General features: G+C 38.2%; 1 protein-coding gene across 1 annotated transcript in view; it reads left to right on the top strand.

The window, feature by feature from the left end:
- The first annotated feature begins 18,835 nt into the window (after nt 1–18,835).
- SRFBP1 (serum response factor binding protein 1) overlaps nt 18,836–23,404 on the top strand; it is a 62,008-nt gene continuing 57,439 nt past the window's right edge. Inside the window, exon 1 of the mRNA XM_068981276.1 lies at nt 18,836–18,878. Coding sequence (XP_068837377.1) covers nt 18,843–18,878 — 36 coding nt within the window. The 5' untranslated portion in view covers nt 18,836–18,842. The remainder of the gene's footprint in view (nt 18,879–23,404) is intronic.

The raw sequence follows: 23,404 nt of genomic DNA, 5'->3' as shown, positions 1-23,404 counted from the left end.
CATATAATCAAACATAATCAACCATCTCCTCAAAATCAGAAATAAATTAGGCCACCCCAGAGTAAATTGAGGGCTGAGCACTTCAGCATATTAAGGATTTTTTTCCTCCCACACCTTTGTAAGGCTTGTGCAACTGACTCAGTGAAAGTAACCCCCTGGATTCTCCAACTTTTTAAAAGCAATTATCTTGGATTCTTTGACTTTGCCTTTGATCTTGCCCTTCTCTTTATCCTAGGGCCTATGTGGCCTCTAATATTCTTTTCTTTACAGCCTGTATTTTGCCCAGTCATCACTTCTAAAACTTCATAACAGAGCTTAGTTTCCTCTCTTGTACCTTTTCTGTGGTCTAAAACACAATATTTTCTCCCTCTCTAGGTCTTTCTACACTGGTCCACTCTGGGAAATCAACAGCTTGATCAAAGAGCCATGTAACTACAGACTCCCCCAGCAACCTGACTGGTTTGTGAATCCCCAGCTTAAGATAATCCATATCCCTCTGCCTACCTATCCTATTTTTCCTCCTAGGATTCTTATTCCTGTCACTTTGTTTTTCTCCTAGGAAAAAAGAAAACTATTAAGGAGCAGTAACATTTCGATTTGCCTGAAGTGAGTCTATGAAAAGAGAGGAAGAAAGTAATTGAGTAGCCTTTACATAACTTCTGATAGCAATAGCAAATAATGGGATCTACCTCAACTTATATCCTGACCATCTGGTCACCAATCGGTCTTATGATTAAGACCCCAGTGAAGGCTTCCCTGGTGGTCCAGTGGTTAAGAATCCTCCTTGCAATGCAGGGGACTCCAGATCCAGGAAGATCCCACATGCCACCGGGCAACAAAGCCCATGCCCCACAACAACCAAGCCCACACTCTGAAACTACTGATGCCCACCCACCCTAGAGCCTGTGCTCACAACAAGAGAAGCCACAACAATGAAAAGCCCACATACTACAACAAAGAGTAGCCCGGCTCACCCCCTAGGTAAAGCCTGCATGTAGCAAGGAAAACCCAGTTCAGTCAAAATCAAATAAATAAATAATATTTTAAAGAAAATGACCCATTTGAGATAAATATTTTTCCCCAAAATTGGTACTTATTTTCTAAAACAAGCACTTAAAAAAACTAAACAAACAAAACCCCAGAAAATTCTTTAGTCAATTTTTTGAGCATGCTGGGAAATCAATTCATTTTTAAAATTGAAAAAATGTAGCAAGTTTTTACCTCGTCTATCCTATATGACTGTGCCCTAAGATGATCAAATAATTCAAAAGGAAGTTTCTTTTTATAGAAGTAAGAAAACTCCTAAGTAAACTAACCATGAAATTAAAATACCACCATTTTGGAGCCATTAGGAAATTAACTGAACTAATAATGATGGTAACAGCTACTTTATGTCACAGGAGTCAAATATCCTTGCCTTCTTATGGAGGTACACATTATTACAAATGAAGTATCTTTATTTTAAGAAAAGTAAAAATTTTATTTATCTTCCAGATCTAAGTTCCGAATTATAAGAAATATAAGCGTTAGAGGACAGATTAAATGATACTATGATATTTAGATGTGATTTTACTACTATAAAAAAACACAATAAATTAATTTTAAAACTCAAAATATTCACAACATAAAATATGTCTTGATCTTGTTGTTCAGAAGAGGTATAATTAATACTGACTCTGAGAGCATAAAAGAACATCTTAAATTAGGTATCTATTCATTTGTTTACTTTCTTTCAGTGATTACAGTCCTGTGCTTCTATTGTTCAATGTGCCAAAATTATATATGAATTATATATATAATTTAATATATTTCACACAGTTTTCTAGTTTTTTACACCTGAAAGTAATATCAGATCCTGTTAGTCTCTCAAGGCTGGAAGATGAACATTGCTCTCCCCACTTTTTTAACTTAATCTTTAATATTTTGAAAAAATACTTTGATGAATTGAAACTTTCAATGCCCTTCAGTTGTAGAATACAGTGAACAACAGGAAAAATGATAATGTTCACTATAAAAATTTTGAGACTATCTTCATTGACATGATGGCTTCAGGGAGGAGGATCAAGCTAAGGTTTGTTCTCTGTTATCTTTGTATTAGTATTAGTTTGTATAGTTGGATGACATCACTGACTCAATGGACTTGAGTTTGAACAAACTCTGGGAGATAGTGGAAGACAGAGGAACCTGGAGTACCACAGTCCACAGTGTCACAAAGAGCTGGACGTGATTTAAATGACTGAACAACAGATATTTCTAAGCAACAAGACATATTTTATGTTATGAACTTTTAAAACATCAAAATTACTGTATTTCTCCCTGTATATTAGCACTATAATCTTAGATTTTAACTCATGGCTCACCCCTTAAAAAATGTGGCATCCATTTAGAATATAACCAATGTTCTGCTTCCATCTTATTTTCTTCCATTTCTTTTCCATTTGCCTTATTGACTTTATAAATTTATCCTACAACAAATTGTGTATTTGTAAACTTCAAAACAGTTCCACTTGGTGTGTGATTTCAAACTGTTTTCATTTGTCTTACCTTGAACAGAGGCAAGGTTTACTTCCATGTTACATTTCAAACCTCAGGGTCCGGGTCTCTCATATACATTTGCAGAGGCTTTCAATCATCCTGAGCCATCAGAGAAAGGGTTGCCTTTAAACGATGTATTGGATAGAGAGGTGAGACTGGCACAATCAAATTTTAATTGAAACCTAATATTCCATAAGCTAAAGCTGGCTTTTGGTAATCAAGAAATATTTTTTTGTAACTCTGGCAGAGGCTCTTAGTTTCTCCAGCACATTCTCTTTTACCCCATGGTTTTTTCAACTCTTTCTCTCCTCTGCCCATGCACTTTTTTCAGCTTATGTGAGTAAGAAAACTAACATTAGATGTGTATGTCCTAAGATTTCTGAACTCTGCTTTGGCCGGTGGCTGTTATTTTTTTTAATAAAAATTATTTTCATTTGTTTGTTATTTTAATACTTTCTCTACCCTTTATGCTCTTCTCTGAGTAGTTCTTGTCCTTTTGACTAGGAAGAGAAGAAGTTTTCAGGGTTCAGATGAAAGTATCACAGGAGATTGAAAAAGGAGGTAGATACTCATATTAATACTATGTAATTTTGATGTTTTATAATATCCCACCACACTGCATCGAGTTCTTTTGGATAGATATTGATAAGTAATGTATGGGAAGAAAAGTGACAAATGGGTAGCTAAATCAAATGAAATTTCTTAAAAATGTGGTTACCATTATTATATCAGAGAAAATTAAGTTCACCCTCATGTTACAGAAAAAAAAAATCCAAATTTAAGTGGCTCAAACACACAAATTTTGTTTTATAATTCTTTTCACTCAAGGAATAGCCCTATCTTGGGCTATGTCAGTTCAATGAAGCAATCAAAGACCCAAACTCCTCTAAATTTTGACTTCATCATTATTTTATGTAGCCTTCATTTATATGTTTTTAAATATTGCTGGAGTTCCTGCAATTATGTCAACATTCCAGTAAAGGAGACAGAGAAATAGGCACATTCACTTCAACATAAGCCGTACAAACCACCTTTCATTCATGACCCTTTGGTCACAAATTGATAAGGTGGCTAGCCTATCTGTAAAGGAACCTTAACAGAATCTATACTCAGGTGACTGAATATATTTTTAGTTTTCTAAGCTTGAAACATCAGTAATTCTTTTACAATATCAGATGAGGAGAAGAAGTAACAGAATAAACTCTCAGTCTCCATCGGTTGTTATGGAATTATCAATATAGGATACTGTACACTGAAAGACGTAGACAAACTGGAAAGTTCAACAATCAAAACTTTAAAGGATTAAAAAGGCGAGACCAATGAGAGACAGGTATAGAGAAAGGCAATATTGAGTAAAAAGAGGTTGATGGCTTAAGAAGTAACTCAATGTATGGTGAACACCTCAAGGATCTACCATGATGTTTCATGGGACCAGGTTTGGTCTTTTAAACAGGAGAAGCAGAAATATAAAGTCAGGCACACTACATTATCATTGATCAATTTATCTTTTAGATTAAGGAGAACATAATGATGGTAAGTAAAAAACTGCCAGTGCTTCTTGCAAAAAGTCTGAGATGGACTTCTAAGGCATTTGAGGTGGGGGAGAATTTGCTGTATCTTTTATCTTACGGAATTAAGATAATCTATGTGGAGCATTACTAGAGCATTAACTTAGTTTTACAGGTGAGGATTCGGGGGAAAGTGAACGCAGAGTTCTCAGGCACAGAGCTACCAAGTTTTAGTATTAGTACTAGACATATAGAATCATTCTGACTCCTATTTCATAGACCTTAAATCTACTTAAATATTCTCTTGGCAGGTTGTAATAAGTCATCAAATTTTAGCTTTTCAACCTTGAAAAAGTCTCAGCACAACAATTTAGAATTCTTATTTTCAGATCTATGTTAACATTGATTCAGAAGGTGGTCTAACTATTGTCATTCTATATTAGCTACATTGTATACTTTTATAAGGATTCATTTAATTTATTGCTCAATCTTTTTATTCATCTTCAACTATTTATCATAGTTTGATATTAAGAAAGTCTGACCTTGAATATTTCCAATTCAAAATATTTTTAATTTAACCAGGTATTCAGTTTAATTCTGCACCTGTTATATAACTAAGTAGTCTATCTTCAGTTCAGTTCAGTTCAGTTCAGTCGCTCAGTCATGTCCGACTCTTTGCAACCCCATGAATCGCAGCATGCCAGGCCTCCCTGCCCATCACCAACTCCCAGAGTTCACCCAAATTCATGTCCGTCGAGTCGGTGATGCCATCCAGCCATCTCATCCTCTGTTGTCCCCTTCTCCTCCTGCCCCCAATCCCTCCCAGCATCAGAGTCTTTGTTAGAAGCCTGAATATTCTGCTTGATGGTGGAGAATGAAATAGTGAAAAAAACTAAATATGGTACCTGCTGACTCTGAACTGAAGTTTAGTATGGAGACAGATATTAAACAAGCACACTAATTGCCATATAATTTTAAAACTTATTTAGATGAATAACATGGCCTAAATAAAACACATCATAAATAATTTCAACAAATATTTATTGAATGAATTTTAGGGCACAAACCGTATATGGTAACAGGACTGTGTGTGAAGTGAGACTGTAAAGTTAAGATATATCAAACTGTCGAGGACCTTAAATAAATAGCAGGGTAGGTACTTATACAATGTATAACAAAATGTGTAGATAAAGTGAGCCATTAAGGTTGTAAAATGGAGGAAGGACATGATTTTACTTATGTTTTGGGAAGACATCTTTGACAATAGTGAAAGGATAACATGATTGGCTATAAAACAGAATCAGAAAGATCTGTTTATTGGCAACTGCAACTCTTCAGGTAAGAAATAATGAGGGCCTGAATCTAGATATTGAAATAAGAGGTACAGGAATGATTTTGAAAAATATTTCATGGGTACTTATGATTGAAATTGGTGATTAATAATTCTCTAAAATGTCAGGAGATTAGCAACCCACTCCAGTATACTTGCCTGCAGAATTCCATGGACAGAGGAGCCTGGTGGGCTACACAGTCCATGGGGTCACAAAGAATCAGACATGACTGAGTGACTAACACTTTCACTTTCACTTCCAAAGTGTCAGGAATATGAGAGATGAACATTAACCATATGTTTCTTGTTTGGATGACTAAGGTTATGCTAGTAAATAATACAAAACAAAGAACAAGTATTGTAAAGGATTTAAGGAAAGACAAAACAGTTCGATATTGGAGACCTGTTCTGAAACACACAGGTAGGCCTCAGTGCTACTGCAAGTCCTTATGATGCGAACAGTTAAACCATGATATTCTGCTCTTGGACATAAACAACCTCACCAAAGATGAAAATCAAACACAAATAACTCTGTAACCATGACTACTGCTACTGCTAAGTCACTTCAGTCGTGTCCGACTCTGTGCGACCCCATAGACAGCAGCCCACCAGGCTCCCCCGTCCCTGGGATTCTCCAAGCAAGAACACTAGAGTGGGTTGCCATTTCCTTCTCCAATGCATGAAAGTGAAAAGTGAAGAAAGTGAAAAGTGAAGTCGCTCAGTCGTGTCTGACTCCTAGCGACCCCATGGATTGCAGCCTACCAGGCTCCTCCATCCATGGGATTTTCCAGGCAAGAGTACTGGAGTGGGGTGCCATTGCCTTCTCCAGTAACCATGACTAAATAAGACAAAAAGACGATTCTTGGGAAATCCGCAAAATACCAAATATTTCCCTCCCTCAGCTAAAATAAGTGACTATTACTCTTTTACCAATTATAGCTTTATTCTTGCTCTATCCAGCCCTCTGACACAAAAAATTTATTGAGATACTCAGTCATAGATTTGCTCTTTGTTTCTGGCAGCACCCAGTCTAGAGCTAGCCTCTACTTCCTTAGGTCCTCTTCAAAATTACTCAAACTATATTAAAATCTTACAAGTTCTAACATACTTTTTGTGAGACATCCTCTTTCACTATGTTTTGCATTTTCCCTCACTGTAACCAGTAATAAGTTTAACTCATTTAACTGTAAGTGTATATTGGTAGTCTTTGGCTTCATATCATTGCTAATATCAGACTATATAAACTTCTGGGTATGTAAGAGACAGTTGAAAATTCAGTCTTGGATTTCAGATAAAAGGAAAGACTGGATACATATATTGGAAAGTTATCAACTTTTATGCTAATATTTCTGAAACTCATATATACAGTTCTAGTAGATTTGGTAAATGCACAGTGATCTACACTCCAATGAGACTGGAAAAGATTAGTTTAAACATGGTTGAGAGGTTCATTACTTCAGAACTATAGGATTTAGTTTACATTATGAATGTTACTTTACATTATAAATCGTATAGAAAATTCTAAATGTATTTGAATATGGACCATTTTTCTAGCTAGATCTAATGCTGTGAAATATTGTGTAGAACATTACTTGGGAAACGTTTCAAAAGAAAGGTGAAACATTGGGGGCAGATGATATTCCTCAAAGAGTAAACATACACCAAAAAAGGAAAAAAAAGAATATAATCTGTTTCAAAACATAACCATTATTAAAATTTATGTAAATTTATTATGAAATAAACTATATTATCAACAAAGGTAACAGATACTCAAAACTCAACCTTTTCTATTTTTTTAATTACATCATACTATTATTTATGTTTTTTATCTTCTGTTTGACCTGTATGATGGACAGTGAAGATTTTAAAAGAGAATTAAAATGTTTCAATTTATAAGGTAATACATAATTTGTATGGAAACACACCTAGTCCTTCTAAAAAGATACATATTAAATACAATAGAGTACTTATCTACCGGGGTGGAGGGTGGAAATAGGTGTGGAAGCTGAAACTCCAATACTTTGGCCACCTGATGCGAAGAGCTGACTCATTTGAAAAGACCTTGACGATGGGAAAGATTGAGGGCGGGAGGAGCAGGGGATGACAGAGGATGAGATGGTTGGATGGCACTGACTCGATGGACATGAGTTTGGGTAGACTCTGGGAGTTGGTGATGGACAGGGAGGCCTGGCGTGCTGCGACTCATGGGGTTGCAAAGAGTCGGACACGACTGAGCGACTGAACTAAAAGGAAATATATAACTCAAATAAGAAAGAAATTTTGTCCTAACCAATGATGAAAATGTATACAAACTGAGGAATATGACTAACCCAAATCTGAGATTACCCCAATCTCTGAGGGGAAAACTGCATTAGAGTTAAGTAGTGCAGAAAGAGGAGAGTGAAAAAGCTGGCTTGAAACTCAACATTAAGAAAACTAAAACCATGCAATGCAGTCCCATCACTTTGTGGCAAATACTACAGATCGGGAAAAAGTGGAAGCAGTGACAAATTTTTATTTTCTTAGGCTCCAAAATCACTGTGGACAGTGACTGCAGCCATGAAATTAAAAGATGCTTGTTCCTTGGAAAGAAAGCTATGACAAACCTAGACAGCATATTCAAAAGTAGAAACATACACATTACACATAAAATAGATAGCCAATGGGAATTTGCTGTATGATGTGAGGAGCTCAAACTTGGTGCTCTGTGACAACCTAAAGGGGTGGGAAAGGGTGAGAGGTGGGAGGGAGGTTCAAAAGGAAGGGGATATATGTATACCTATGGCTGATTCATGTTGATTTATGGCAAAACCCAACAGAATCTTGTAAAGCAATTATCCTCCAATTAAAAATAAATAAAATGTTTTAAAAAGAAACAAAACAAGCAGAGAGTCATTTTGCCAACGAAGGTTGGTATACTTAAAGTTATGGTTTTTCCAGTAGTCATGTACAGATGTGAGAGTTGGACCATAAAGGGGGCTGAATGCTGAAGAATTGATTTTTTTTTTTTTATTGCGGTGCTACAGAAGCCTCTTGGGAATCTCTTGGAAAGCAAGGTGATCAAACCAGTCAATCCCAAAGGACTGGAATATTCACTGGAAGGACTGATGCTGAGGCTGAAGCTCCCATACTTCATCCACCTTATGCAAACAGCTGACTCACTGGAAAAGACCCTGACCCTGGGAAAGATTGAGGCAGGAGGAAAAGGATGTGACAGAGGATAAGATGGTTGGATGGCATCACTAACTCAACTGACATGAGTTTGAGCAAACTCCAGGAGATAGAGAAGGACAAAGAAGCCTGGTGTGCTGCAGGCCATGGGATTGCAAAGAGCTGGACACAACTTAGTGACTGAACAACAACAAAATACATGATTTGACAAACTCCCAAAAAGCATTTTCTGCCACTTACTGGTTATGGAAGCATTTCCCCTGCAAAAAGTTGTTGAGATGCTTGAAGAAGTGGTAGTCAGTTGGCGAGAGGACAGTCCTGAGAATCTGGTGGATAAGGCAAAACTTTGAAACCCAATTCATTAAACTTTTGAAGAGCTGATTGTGCAACGTGCAGTTGGGTGTTGACAGGAAGAACTGTGCCCTTTCTGTTTACCAATGTGTTGAAATTTTCAGTGCATCTCATCCATCTGCTGAGCATACTTCTCAGATATAATGGTTTTGCCAGCATTCAGAAAGCTGTAGTGGATCAGACCAGCAGCAGACCACCAAACAGTTACCATGACCTTCTTTGGTGGCAAGTTTGGCTTTGGGAAGTGCTTTGGAACTTCTCATTCCAACCACTGAGCTGAGCTGGTCATCACTGGTTGTTGTATACAATCCACTTTTCATCTCATGTCACAATCCAATTGAGAAATGGTTCATTGTTGTTACGTAGAATAAAAGATGACACTTCAAAACAACAATTTTTCTGATTTGTGGTCAGGTCATGAGGCACCCACTTACCAAGCTTTTCTACCTTTCCAATTTACTTCAAATGCCAAATGACCTTAAATGTTGACATTGAGTTCTTCAGCAACATCTCGTGTAGTTTAAGGGAATCAGCTTTGATAATGGCTCTCAGTGATTGTCACCTTCCAAGGCCCAGCCTCTATGCTCCTCATCTTCAAAGCTCTTGTTTCCTTTGCAGAACTTCACCATCACCAGACTGTACATTCATTAGTATTTCCTGGGCTAAATGCTTTGTTGATGTATGAGTTGTCCCTGCTGCTTTATGATCCCCTTTGAACTTAAGCAAGAAAATTGTTCAAATTTACTTTTTGCCTAACATCATTTCTATATCCTAAAACAAACAGCAAGTAATAAGTCATTAGTAAAAAAACATAAAGTAAGACATGCACATTAAAGTGATGTATAACATAACCACATTTATTTAGAATGTATTTCAACATAAAACGGCAAATTTCAACAACACAAAAATCATAATTATTTTTGCACCAACATAACATATTTTAAAAATTTAAAAAGTTTTAATTTCTATGTCTGCCCAATAATGTTTTTGGAAACTTTAATACTTTTTAAACTTAGCTTAAATTATTATAGTTTTTGTTGCATAATCTTTGAGCCTATCTTGGGCTAATTGGTAATAATTAAAATAAATAAATCATATATATGTTGATTTATAGTTTATAAAATACCTTAGCTCATTCATTAGTTGCTGAAAAATCAATAAACAATTAGGTGAATGGGAAAGAATAGCAGTCATAAATTATTAATGTAACTTATACATTCATATACGGTTGTTGTAAAACTGCCACCATTGATTTTACGTCAAGATACTTGGATTGCCCTCATATTACCTCTTTGACCTCAGGCATATTTCTTATTCATAAGACATGCACCCTTCATATGCACCAAGCCTATCTTCCAAAGTCACTGTCAGGATCAATTTGGATAATGGAAAATAATAGCAGATTAAATTATTGAGAGGTAAATATTCAACTCTAGATGGTGTTTTCATTTAAACATCACAACAATCTTATGAGGATGATTATCATTCCCATTTTTATAAATAAAGAAATCTTGTCATGATAGCTGATATAATTTTCCCAAGGGCATATAGCTACCAAGAGACAGAATTAGAATTTGATATCAGTCTGATTCTACAGCCAAAGCTCTTAGACAAAGTGCTAAACTGCTAAATGTCAACTGCATCCCTTCAGATTTTGTAAAACTTGACTACATAATATTAAGTAGCTATTTCAAAATTTTCTAAGATCTAAAATTCTTACAACAGACACTTTTCTTTAAATTTCCCGAGACATAAAGTAACAAATCTAACCAAAACACCCCATAAACCTTGACATGCAATTTAGGCAAAAAAAAAAAAAAATCTGTTAGACTGGAGGACTGACTTAGTAAATATTTTAGTCTAGTGACTTGCCAACTACTTGTCTCTTCGGTATGTTATGTATATAAAACATTGAGTCAAATACATTCATTAGTGGCTCAGTTTGAGAATTTATTATTCCTTGGTAATTCACTTCAAGTTAAAAATTGATACCAGAGGGGTTAATCTTAGGCATTAAAATTATAAAATCTGAGGGATCCATCTCTTTTCCTTTCAAGTCAAAAATGCTATCATCATAAGCCATTCATTCAGATGGCTTTCTTTAAGATGTCAAGTATCTATTGTAATGTGAAATTTGGAGAACAACACTGCCATCCAGGGGATAGAGGGTTGAAAGTGCAGAGCCAGAATAACTGAGAAACTTAATGTAGTGGTTCTTACCTGGGACTGAAATACTCGGTTGTGTTGGAATGTGTTGTGAGGTGAATTAATAATAATAGTTCAAGTACTAAAGATTGTAAACAACATGCTTTCAAAAAATGACAGTTTCGTCAATAGTAAGTTCTCTTTATCCACTTATTCAAGTGAGAGAAAGGTGTAGCATTTCCCTTTATTTTTTTATACCCCATAGTTGTCTTTTCTAAAAAAAAAAAAAAGAGGCATAATTGACATACAAAAGCTGTAAATAATTAATATATACAACTTGATGACTTTGGAGAGACATATACGGTGAAACCATCAACACAATCTATGCCATTAGCATATCCATCACCTCCAATAGTTTCCTCCTGCCCTTTTTATTATTTTTCTGATGATAAAAACACTGAAATGTTTTCAAGATTCATCCTCTTGGCAAATTTTATATGTATAATAATGTATTATTAACTGTAAGTAAGAAATATGCTACATAGTAAATACACAGTACCTATTTATTTTGTATAACTAAATCTTTGTGCCTTTTGACTAATACTTTCCCACTTTTCCCTCCCTCCAGCCTCTGGCAATCATGATTCTACTCTGCTTCTATGAGTCTGACAGTTTTAGATTCCTGATATAAATAGTATTATGTAGTGTGAACTTCCAGATGTTCAAGCTGTGTTTAGAAAAGACAGAGGAACCAGAGATTAAATTGCCAACATCTGTTGGATCATAGAAAAAGCAAGAGAGTTCCAACAAAATATCTACTTCTACTTTATTTATTAGGCCAAAGCCTTTGACAATGTGGATCACAACAAATGGTGGGAAATTCTTCAAGAGATGGAAATATCAAATCACCTTGCCTGCCTCCTGAGAAATCTGTATGCAGGTCAAGAAGCAACAATTAGAACTAGACATGAAACAACAGACTGGTTCCAAATTGGGAAAGGAGTACATCAAGGCTGTATATTGTCACCCTGCTTATTTAACTTATATGCAGAGTACATCATGAGAAATGCTGGGCTGGATGAAGCACAAGCTGAAATCAAGATTGCTGGGAGAAATATCAATAGCCTCAGATACACAAATGACATCACCCTTATGGCAGAAAGTGAAGAACAACTAAAAAGCCTCTTGATGAAAATGAAAAAGGAGAATGAAAAGTTTGCTTAAAATTCAATATTCAAAAATCCAAGGTCATGGCATCTGGTCCCATCAGTTCATGGCAAATAGATGGGCAAACAGTGGAAACAGTGTCAGACTTTATTTTGGGGGGCTCCAAAATCACTGCAGATGGTGATTGCAGCCATGAAATTAAAAAGACACTTCAGTCCAGTTCAGTTCAGTCGCTCAGTCGTGTCTGACTCTTTGCGACCCCATGAATCACTGCACGCCAAGCCTCCCTGTCCATCACCAACTCCTGGAGTTCACTCAGACTCGCGTTCATCGAGTCAGTGATGCCATCCAACCATCTCATGCTCTGTCGTCCCCTTCTTCTCCTGCCCCCAATCCCTCCCAGCATCAAAGTCTTTTCCAGTGAGTCAACTCTTCACATGAGGTGGCCAAAGTACTGGAGTTTCAGCTTTAGCATCATTCCTTCCAAAGAAATCCCAGGGTTGATCTCCTTCAGAATGGACTGGTTGGATCTCCTTGCAGTCCAAGGGACTCTCAAGAGTCTTCTCCAACACCACAGTTCAAAAGCATCAATTCTTCGGCGCTCAGCCTTCTTCACAGCCCAACTCTCACATCCATACATGACTACTGGAAAAACCATAGCCTTGACTAGACGGACCTTAGTCAGCAAAGTAATGTCTCTGCTTTTGAACATGCTATGCTTACTCCTTGGAAAAAAAGTTATGACCAAGCTAGACAGCATATTAAAAAGCAGAGACATTACTTTGCTGACAAAGGTCTATCTGGTCAAAGCTATGGTTTTTCCCATCACCATGTATGGATGTGAGAGTTGGACTATAAAGAGAGCTGAGCACCAAAGAATTGATGCTTTTGAACTGTGGTGTTGGAGAAGACTCTTGAGAGTCCCTTGGATTGCAAGGAGATCCAACCAGTCCATCCTAAAGGAAATCAGTCCTGAATATTCATTGGGAGGACTAATGTTGAAGGTAAAACTCCAATACTTTGGCCACCTGCTGTAAAGAACTGACTCCTTAGAAATGACCCTGATTCTGGGAAAGATTGAAGGCAGGAGGAGAAGGGGACAACAGAGGATGAGTTGGTTGGATGGCATCACCGACTCAACGGACATGAGTTTGAACAAGCTCCCAGACTTGGTGATGGACAGGGAAGCCTGGTGTGCTGCAGTCCATTGGGTCACAAAGAGTCGGACATGACTGAGTGACTGAACTGAAATGATGTAGTATTTGTCTTTCTGTGTCTGGCTTATTTCACTTAGTATGATGTCTTCCAGGTTCAACCATGTTATTGTAAATGGCAGAATTTCCTTCTTTTTAAAACTTGAGTAATATCTTTGTGCTTGTGTGAATCACACTTTCGTTTTCCAGTAACCCACTGATGAACATTTAAGTTGCTTCCTTCTCTTGGCTACTGTGAATAATGCTGCAGTAAACATTGGCTGCATCAATTTACACTCCCACAATGTGCAAGGGTTCCTTTTTTTACACATCAATACCAATATTTGTTATCTTCTGTTTTTTGTTTATAGAAATCCTAACAGATGCAAGGTGATATCTCACTGTGATTTGGATTTGTGTTTCCTGGATGACTATTGATGTTGAACATATTTTCACATACATCCTGGTTATCTGTATGTCTTTTTTGGAGACATGTCTGTACAGGTCCTTCGCCCATTTTTTTTTTTAACTTGAGCTGTTTTCCTTTTGGTATTGAGTCGTATAACTTTCAAATATTAACCCTTTACCAGATGTATGGTCTGAAATTTTCCCATTTTGTGAGTTACCTATTAATTTTGATGATTTCCTTTGTTTTGTAGCTTTTCAGTTTGCTGTAATACTACTTATCTACACTTACCTGAACTTTTAGGTGTCATATCCAATATCATTACCAAGGCCAGTGTCAAGAAGCTTTTTCCTTATGTTTTGTTGGTTTAAGGAGTTTTGTGGTTTAAGGTCTTTTTTGCAGGTAAACATACAGTTTTCACACCATTTATTGTGAAAGTTTTAAAAGAGAGTTTTTCTTTTTTAAATCTTTTCCCCAGTGTATATTCTTGGCATTTTTGTAAAAAAAAAAAAATCAATTGACTTTATATGTGTGGGCTTATTACTGGAACATTTATTCTGTTCCATTTGTGTGTGTGTGTGTGTGTGTGCGCGCGCACGCGCGCGCACCTGCTTTTACCATACTGTTTCCATACTGTTGTGATTACTGTAGCTTTGTAGTATATTTTGAAAAGGATGGGTGATGCCTCCAGGTTTATTATTCCTGCTCAAAACTGTTTTGGTTATTTACGGTCTTTAATAAGTCCATATGCATTTTAGGATTATTTTTTCTATTTAAAAGCATTGAATTTGCTTTGGGTAGTATGGGCATTTTAGCAGTATTTATTTTTCCAGTCCATAGACACAGGATCATCTTTTCATTTATTTGCCCTGGTTTAATTTCTTTCATCAGTGTTTTATAGTTTTTAGTGTACAAGTTTCACAGCTCCTTATTACATTTAGTTTAAATATCTTATTCTTTCTTCTGCTATTTTAAATGGGATTGTTTTCTTAATTTGCTTTTGGGATAGAACATTGTTAAGTGTACAGAAACACAATTTTTATTTGTTGATTTTTATCCTGAAACTTTATAGAATGTGTATATTATTAGTTCACGTTTTGTGTGTGTGGAATTTTCAAGGTTTCTACACATAAGATCATGTCATCTGCAAACAGAAATCATTCTACTTCTTCTTTTTAAATTTTGATGCCCTTTATTTCCTTTTCTTGCCAAATTGCTCTGGCTAGGATTTCCAGTATTATGTTGCATAGGAGTAGTGGGAGTGGGCATCCTTGTCTCATTCTTGACATCAGAGGAAAAGTTTTCAACCTTTTAGCTGTTAGCTGTGGGCTTGTTACACATGGATTTTATTATGCTGAGGTACATTTCTGCTATACCTAATTTGTTGAGAGTTTTTATCATGAAAGGATGTTGAATTTCTCATTTTATTAATATATTGTTTTCTTGATACTATTTCATTTTATGTGTCTGCTCTCTTTTAGTTCACTGAGGTTAATATAAGATCATTATTTTGAATTCTCTGTCAGGACAATTGCTAGTCACCATTCTCTTAGGGTCAGTTACTTGATCTTTATTTTGCTTCTTTGGCGGTATCATGTTTCCTTGATTTCCATTATCATAGTAACCTCGCATTGTCCTCTAATAGACTTTTCAATCTGGCTTCACAGGAAAGTCATTCAGCAGGCAAACTGCCCAGAGATCCTGGATGGGACTACTGGCAGGGTCCACAGGAAGGATGGCTGGTGAGGGCTGTGCATGGGACACAGATGAGGAGGCCCACTGCTAGGGTCCACATACAGGTAGGCCTGATGCTAAGGTCCACACCTATACCTTTCCAAAGGCCACAATAAAATTAGAACATATGTGGGGGAAATGCTTTAAAGGGAAAAAAAACACTATATGAGCAAAGCAAAAGAAACTGAAAAAGCACATGATGAATTTCATCAACCATTTCTACATATCAAAAAAAAAAGCTAGACAAATACAAGAAAACTACCTGAGTTTTATTATTCACTACAACAAACACAAAATGTCACTTCAAATGGTAAAATATTAAAGCTATTCACATTAAAATCAGGAATGATCTAGAATATATTAGAAGCTCTAGCCAATGTAAGAAAAGAAATTTCTGTTAAGTCACCCAGTCTGTGGTATTTTGTTGTAGCCTGAGTAGACAAATTCAGTGGAATCTGAGAAAGTCTTAAGAAACTTCAAGTTGGAAAACGAGTCCCCATTGTATATGTTTGGGAATCCTTACTTCCACTAAATGGAACACTGTAATAAAGACAAAAGAGGTCTCACACCAGTTGCTTTTAATGGTAATACTATTGCTGTTTCATATCCCTGACAGCATTTACCTGATCCAGCTCAGTTCTTCAAGAATAAAACAAGCAGGCACTGCTTTCTAGAGAAACATGTAGCCTGATTAACACAAATATTAATACATTATTATTATTAGAGGACATATTCATTACTAGAATCACCTTTGTAAAGAATCAAAATCTTTGAGATTGCAGCATCAAACGACAGAGATGATAGATAGGGAAGTGATACATCAGGGACAATGAAAAACTACTAGTCACTTTAAAAATGATATCTAAGTTTACCGAGAGGTTATCACATAAAATTAGCCATGTGGTACTTAGCCACGAAATTAAAAGGTGCTTACTCCTTGAAAGAAAAGTTATGATCAACCTAGAGAGCATATTAAAAAGCAGAGACATTACTTTGCCAACAAAGGTCCATCTAGTCAAGGCTATGGTTTTTCCAGTAGTCGTGTATGGATGTGAGTGTTGGACTATAAAGAAAGCTGAACGTCAAAGAATTGATGCTTTTGAACTGTGGTGTTGGAGAAGACTCTTGAGAGTCCCTTGGACTGCAAGGAGATCCAACCAGTCCATTCTAAAGGAGATCAGTCCTGTATGTTGACTGGAAGGACTGATGCTGAAGCTGAAACTCCAATACTTTGGCCACCTGCTGCAAAGAACTGACTCATTTGAAAAGACCCTGATGCTGGGAAAGATTGAGGGCAGGAGAAGGGGACGACAGAGCATGAGATGGTTGGATGGCATCACTGACTCAATGGACATGAGTTTGAGTAAACCCCAGGTATTGGTGATAGACAGGGAAGCCTGCTGTACTGCATTCCATGGGGTCACAAAAAGTCGGACACGACTGAGTGACTGAACTAAACTGAACTGATCACATAAAAGAAAAAACAGTACATAAAAAATTTCAAAATAAAAGTAGAAAACTAAAGAATAATTTTAAAGAATTATGGAATCATATTAAAAACACCCTTTTCCTGAATTAGAAGACAGATTTTCCATAAGCTCTATATTTACCTTTAAAACATCCTTTCCTATATATTTTATGACTAACGTGCCTACTCCCAACTGGGGTGAAAAGCCCCTTCACTCCAGATCAGTTTTGATAAGAAGAACTAGCTGAATAACAAGATAATTACAATTTCAGCATATGATTTATGAATACAAAAACTACCTTTATGCAACACTAGTCTAACAGGAAGTCGGGGTTAATCCACCTGTGCCCAAATCACACATTAAAGAATACCAATCCAAAGATGAGACTAAGTTGTAAACTGAATACAGACTCAGGAATCAAGAGCATAGACTCTACACAGCACCCTCTTTTGGGGCAGAAGCTCAGAAGTGGGCCTGGTTTAAATTTTCTTTCATTACAGTATTGAAATTCTTAATAAGTTGGCGAATTTGAGTTTTGTTAAGTGAAATCCAGTGGGACAATGGAACATATGTCAAGAGCTTAGTCTCAGATCAGTGTGGTCTTTCCTATCACATACTCCCATTCGGATTCTCTGGCTTCCTACTTCCCAGACTCTGCCTAGCAATTGCTGCCATCTCGGTCCAGTACAGGCACCCCTCCCTGGGGCCTCAAACATGAGTCCCAGGCACCTGTGAAGGTGGGCACTAGCCCCAAGGCATCCCGGCTGCGTGAAGGAGCACCTCATTAAACACCAAATAAAAAGCACATGACAGGTCAAAAGACACCACAGAAGAAAAGAAGAAACTTTCCCCCACTTTTTGAATTGGGGCAGGGGCAGGGGGGCGGGGAACGGGGTTGGGGAGTGGTGCCCTGCATTTTTATTTTGCCCTGGGCCCGTCAAATTATGTCACCAGCCCTGGGGTCCTGTAGCAGTGGTGGGCTCCAACTGGGCAACTCTTCGTAAGACACTTGGCTCCTCAAAAGTTAGTTTCCAAATCTGTAAAATAAGAATAATAGTTCCTATCTCTTTAGATTTGACTATTTTAGAGGTAATTCACGTAAAGTGTTTGTCCCAGCACTGGACCCCTTATAAAGCTCAATACTACCAGGTGTTAACTATTAATAATGTTATTTAATTCAGACTCACTCCTTGGTTCTCTGCGTGCACATTATACTTCAAAACAGCCATTTTCACAGGCAGCAGCAACGGTACATCATGGTTTTGCTTATATGTTCTCTATATAAATTTAAACATTTCAGTGTGCAGAAAAATATGGCCATGCTTGAGTTATACAGCGAGGATAGGAAAAAAGGTGAATCTAACAAAAGTGCTTGTCAAAAGCGCAGAAATCTTCACAAAAGCTAGGTAAAAATTCGGGGCAAAACTGGTCGCTCAAGTGATCCTTTCATAAAGGCTTTCATTCCCATTGAGACAAGAAAAACAAGGTCCTTACAAAGCTGAACCCATTTTGCAAAGGAATATAAGAAAATCAGCATCCTGAAAAACTTCTGAAGAAGGCAATAACTTGCAGAACACCCTCTCAGCCACCGGCCTGCCTGGTTTCCATAGGAACACGCAAATCCGGTACGGCGCACTCTACGCAGGAAGTTGTTCTTCGTCATTTCCGCTCCTCTCCTCAAAGTCAGTGTACCTTTTACTTACGCGTCTGCTTGAGCAGACGGCGGATGCATTTTGGGCCACTGAGGCCGCCGTTGGGGGCGTGACGACGCTTCCGCTTTCCGGCAGCTACAGTTCACGTGCGGCAGCGGCGGATCTTCTGCTAAGAGCTGCTATGGCCGAGCCGGGGACTTTGAACCTCAATAATGAGGTGAGCACGGAGGTCTGGAAACGTGTGGGGCTGACCTTTAGGGGCCTCAGGACGGCTTTTCTGCGTGTTTTGGAAGGGTCTGGGACGAGGCGGGAAGTGCGCCTAACAGCTCAGGCGAATTTTCTGGAACTCTGAGGACTGACAGCCGTAACTCCCCAACCCTACTCTTCCACCTCCTGGTTTCTAGGTGGCTGAAACGTCTTTGGCCGTCGGTTGTCTTGAATTTTTTTTCCATGGACCTTGGGAAGATCATTTAATTTCTCTATTCAGTAACCGTTTGTAAAACGAAGCTCGTGGTAGTCCTTTCCTTGAGAGGTTGAGAGCGGTGGCTTTCCCTAGGAAATTGTTCATCTTGAATGAGACCGTATCATTTATAAGGATGAATGCTTCCTCAGTACCTCATTTCTTCTTTCAGCTTTTGTTCCATTTCTCTGCTACCATCTGCAGCAAAATTTTAATACTTGCTGCCCCCAAGTTTTCATCTCACCTCTCTTAAATCCAGTCTTTTCAGACATTTGTCCTCATCACTTCCACCCTTACGGGTTAATTTCACTAGCTTACCGTTTTTTGTCATTATCTCCTTTTCGGTTTCTGGTTCTATTCAAGAAATTCAAAAGTCATCGAAGCATTGAAGTAGGCTGGAAAGCGGGGGTCAGTTGAGAACTTTACAGCTCCAGCAAAGGAAGTTCTTCGTATATATTCAGTGGTTATGTGTCTGCTCTTTAGACATACTTTCTGTTTTTAAGCAACCTGTATTCAGGTAGGAAAGGGTAATCAGCATCCATCAATGATACAGAATACTCACAGAAAAAAAAAAGATACTTAGTGCAGAAAAGTTTACAAAGAAAGCAAAATGAAATGAGTGATATTTGGTCTTGATCTTCAAGGATCTTACACAAGATTGCATTTAGTGATTCAGTGAAGGGGAAAGAAGGCATTCTAGCCAGAGGGACACATAGGCGAAGAAATAATGTTTTTGGTGTAAAAAGAAAAAAAAAAAAGTAATATAAATATGGCAATGGTTGGGAAGTATGTTTTTATATAAAACACTAAATTCTCTAAAAGTATGGGGCAGGGAGTGGAAGTGGGAAACATCTTGAGTTATACAGGATTAAAAAACACCTTACTGATGAGAACTTGTGAGATGAAGTAGGAAATAAAGCTAGTGTATTACTGTCTTCAGTTCAGTCGTTCAGTCGTGTCAGACTCTGCAACCCCATGGACTGAAGCATGCCACGCTTCCCTGTCCATCACCAACTCCTGGAGTTGACTCAAATTCATGTCCATTGTGTCGGTGATGCCATCCAACCATCTCGTCCTCTGTCCTCACCTTCTACCACTTTCCGTCTTTGCCAGCATCAGGGTCTTTTCAGATGAATCAGTTCTTCACATTAGGTGGCCTAAGCATTTGGAGATTCAGCATAGCATCAGTCCTTCCAATGAATATTCAGGACTGATTTCCTTTAGGATGGACTGGTTGGACCTTGAAGTCCAAGGGGCTCAGAGTCTTCTCCAGCACCACAGTTCAAAAGCATCAATTCTTCCGTGATCAGCTGTCTTTATAGTCCAACTCTCACATCCATACATGACTACTGGAAAAACCATAGCTTTGACTAGGTGGACCTTTGTTGGCAATGTAATGTCTCTGCTTTTTAATATGCTGTCTAGCTTGGTCATAACTTTTCTTCCAAAGAGTAAGCGTCTTAATTTCATGGCTGCAGTCACCATCTGCAGTGATTTTGGAGCCCCCCAAAATAAAGTCAGCCACTGTTGCCATTGTTTCCCCATCTATTTGTCATGAAGTGATGAGGCCAGATGCCATGATCTTAGTTTTCTGAATGTTGAGCTTTAAGCCAACTGTTTCACTCTGCTCTTTCACTTTCATCAAAAGGCTCTTTAGTTCTTCGCTTTCTGCCATAAGGGTGGTGTCATCTGCATATCCGAGGTTGTTGATATTTCTCCCGGCAATCTTGATTCCAGGTTGTGCTTCACCCAGCCCAGCATTTCTCATAATGTGCTCTGCATAGAAGTTAAATAAGCAGGGTGACAATATGCAGCCTTGACATACCCCTTTCCCTATTTGGAACCAGTTTGTTGTTCCATGTCCGGTTCTAACTGTTGCTTGCTGACCTCCAGATTTCTCAGGAGGCAGATCAGGTGGTCCAATATTCCCCTCTTTAAGAATTTTCCACAGTTCGTTGTGATCCACACAGTCAAAGGCTTTGGTGTAGTCAGTAAAGCAGAAGTAGATGTTTTTCTGGAACTCTCTTGCTTTTTCTATGATCCAGCAGATGTTGGCAATTTGATCTCTGGTTCCTCACCTAAATCCAGCTTGAACATCTGGATTCATGAACCATCAAGTTCATGGTTCATGTACTGTTGAAGCCCGGCTTGGAGAATTTTAAGCATTACTTTGCTAGCATGTGGGATGAGTGCAATTGTGCAGTAGTTTAAGCATTGCCTTTCTTTGGGATTGGAATGAAAACTGACCTTTTCCAGTCCTGTGGCCACTGCTGAGTTTTCTAAATTTGCTGGCCTATTTCATGCAGCACTTTCACAGCTTCATCTTTTAGGATTTGAAATAGCTCAACTGGAATTCTGTCACCTCCACTAGCTTTGTTCGTAGTGAGGCTTCCTAAGGCCCACGTTACTGTCTTATTGCCAGGTTAATAAGTCTGGATTTCACTTGACAGTAGACAACAGGGTATATTGAAGAGAACTCTTGAAGGTATTTGGTTTATATTAATAGCCATATGTTAAGCTCGTGCTAGTTACAGAAAGCATTTGGTGGTCTTTTTTCCTATTAGATTACAGGTGAGGTATAAAAGCCCATAATCGGAGTGATGTCCTTGGAAATTTCACTGCAAATACTAGTGAGTTTCCTGTTCGATTTTGAAATTACTCTGAAGAGTGGTGACAGTCGTTTACTCTACTCTTCACTTAAGGTTCTTTCTTTTTCCTTTTAGCTAGTTTCCAGCCCTCTTCAGAACAGTTAAAATTTGACCTTTAGGATGTCGTCACCAATTTCATCTCGGTATGAGCTAGGTGTCCATTCTTTATGCAACCAGGATGCGTCTATGCTGAAAGCATTTGTTTACCTGTTTCTCTCTTTTTGTGTGTGGGTCTATCGCCTGCACCATGTTTGATCTTATGAATGTTTGCTGGATGATTGAATGAACTAATCAAATTAGGAAGTTTATACATCCCATTGTAGAAGGCAGTGTCACCCCACTCCAGTACTCTTGCCTGGAAAATCCCATGGACAGAAGAGCCTGGTGGGCTGCAGTCCATGGGGTCGCTAAGAGTCAGACACGACTGAGCAACTTCTCTTTCATTCATTGGAGAAGGAAATGGCAACCCACTCCAGTGTTCTTGCCTGGAGAATCCCAGGGACGGCGGAGCCTGGTGGGCTGCCGTCTGTGGGGTCGCACAGAGTCGGACACAACTGAAGCAACTTAGCAGCAGCAGCAGCATACATCCCCTACTGAAGTAAATCTTATATGTTATAATATGAAAGTAGGGCAAAAAAGACAAAGTGGTGATGGTGGAAGAAAAGTGTTATAATTTAAAATTAATAGAATGACTACAAAGGGAAAAACATATTGCTTACATAAAAATTCAAAAACCCAGGGGGAATAAATAAGACAACCAGTTAGAAGAAAAATACAGTAGATATGACAGATAAATGGCTAATGTCATTACTATAAAATAGCTTAATGGAAACGAAGAGAAATAATCTCATAGGAAATTGGTTAAAAGAAATGAATTAACTTCTTTAAGGGGGAAATATATATATGAAAAAGAGTTCAAATTCACTGTTTTATTTAATGTCTTTCCATTACTTTTTCCCCCTTTTAAAAAAAAATTATTTATTTTGAATTGCAGGAGAATTGCTTTTCAGTGTTGTATTGGTTTCTTGTTGCCATACAACAACTTGAATCAGCCCCCTCCTTCTTGAGCCTCCCTCCCACCCCCATCCCACCCCTCTAGGTTTTCCTTCATCCCCACTATCCTAATCCAAGTTATATCGCCCAGCAGAAATGCTGTCATTGCCTCCCAGCTACTTGACCCATCTTCAATCTCATCTCTGTAGTACAGATGGAGTGTGATCTTAAAAACATGCATAATCATGTGTTTTCTTGCTTAAAACTGATACGGTGGTTTCCTGTTGCTTTTGGTCAAGACTGCTGCTGCTGCTGCTAAGTCGCTTCAGTCATGTCCGACTCTATGCGACCCCACAGACGGCAGCCCACCAGGCTCCCCAGTCCCTGGGATTCTCCAGGCAAGAACACTGGAGTGGGTTGCCATTTCCTTCTCCAATGCATGAAAGTGAAAAATGAAAGTAAAGTCACTCAGTCATGTCTGACTCTTAGCGACCCTATGGACTGCAGCCTACCAGGCTCCTCTGTCCATGGGATTTTCCAGGCAGAGTACTGGAGTGGGGTGCCATTGCCTTCTCCGTTGGTCAAGACTAAAGAAGGCCAGTCTCTCCACTATTATACCACACCCCTCACCTGCCTCAGGCA

Source organism: Capricornis sumatraensis, chromosome 9 (assembly GCF_032405125.1).
Source record: "Capricornis sumatraensis isolate serow.1 chromosome 9, serow.2, whole genome shotgun sequence".
NCBI classification, from domain to species: domain Eukaryota; kingdom Metazoa; phylum Chordata; class Mammalia; order Artiodactyla; family Bovidae; genus Capricornis; species Capricornis sumatraensis.
The sequence above is the reverse complement of the archived record's forward strand: the minus strand, read 5'-3'. Positions and strand labels throughout refer to the sequence as shown.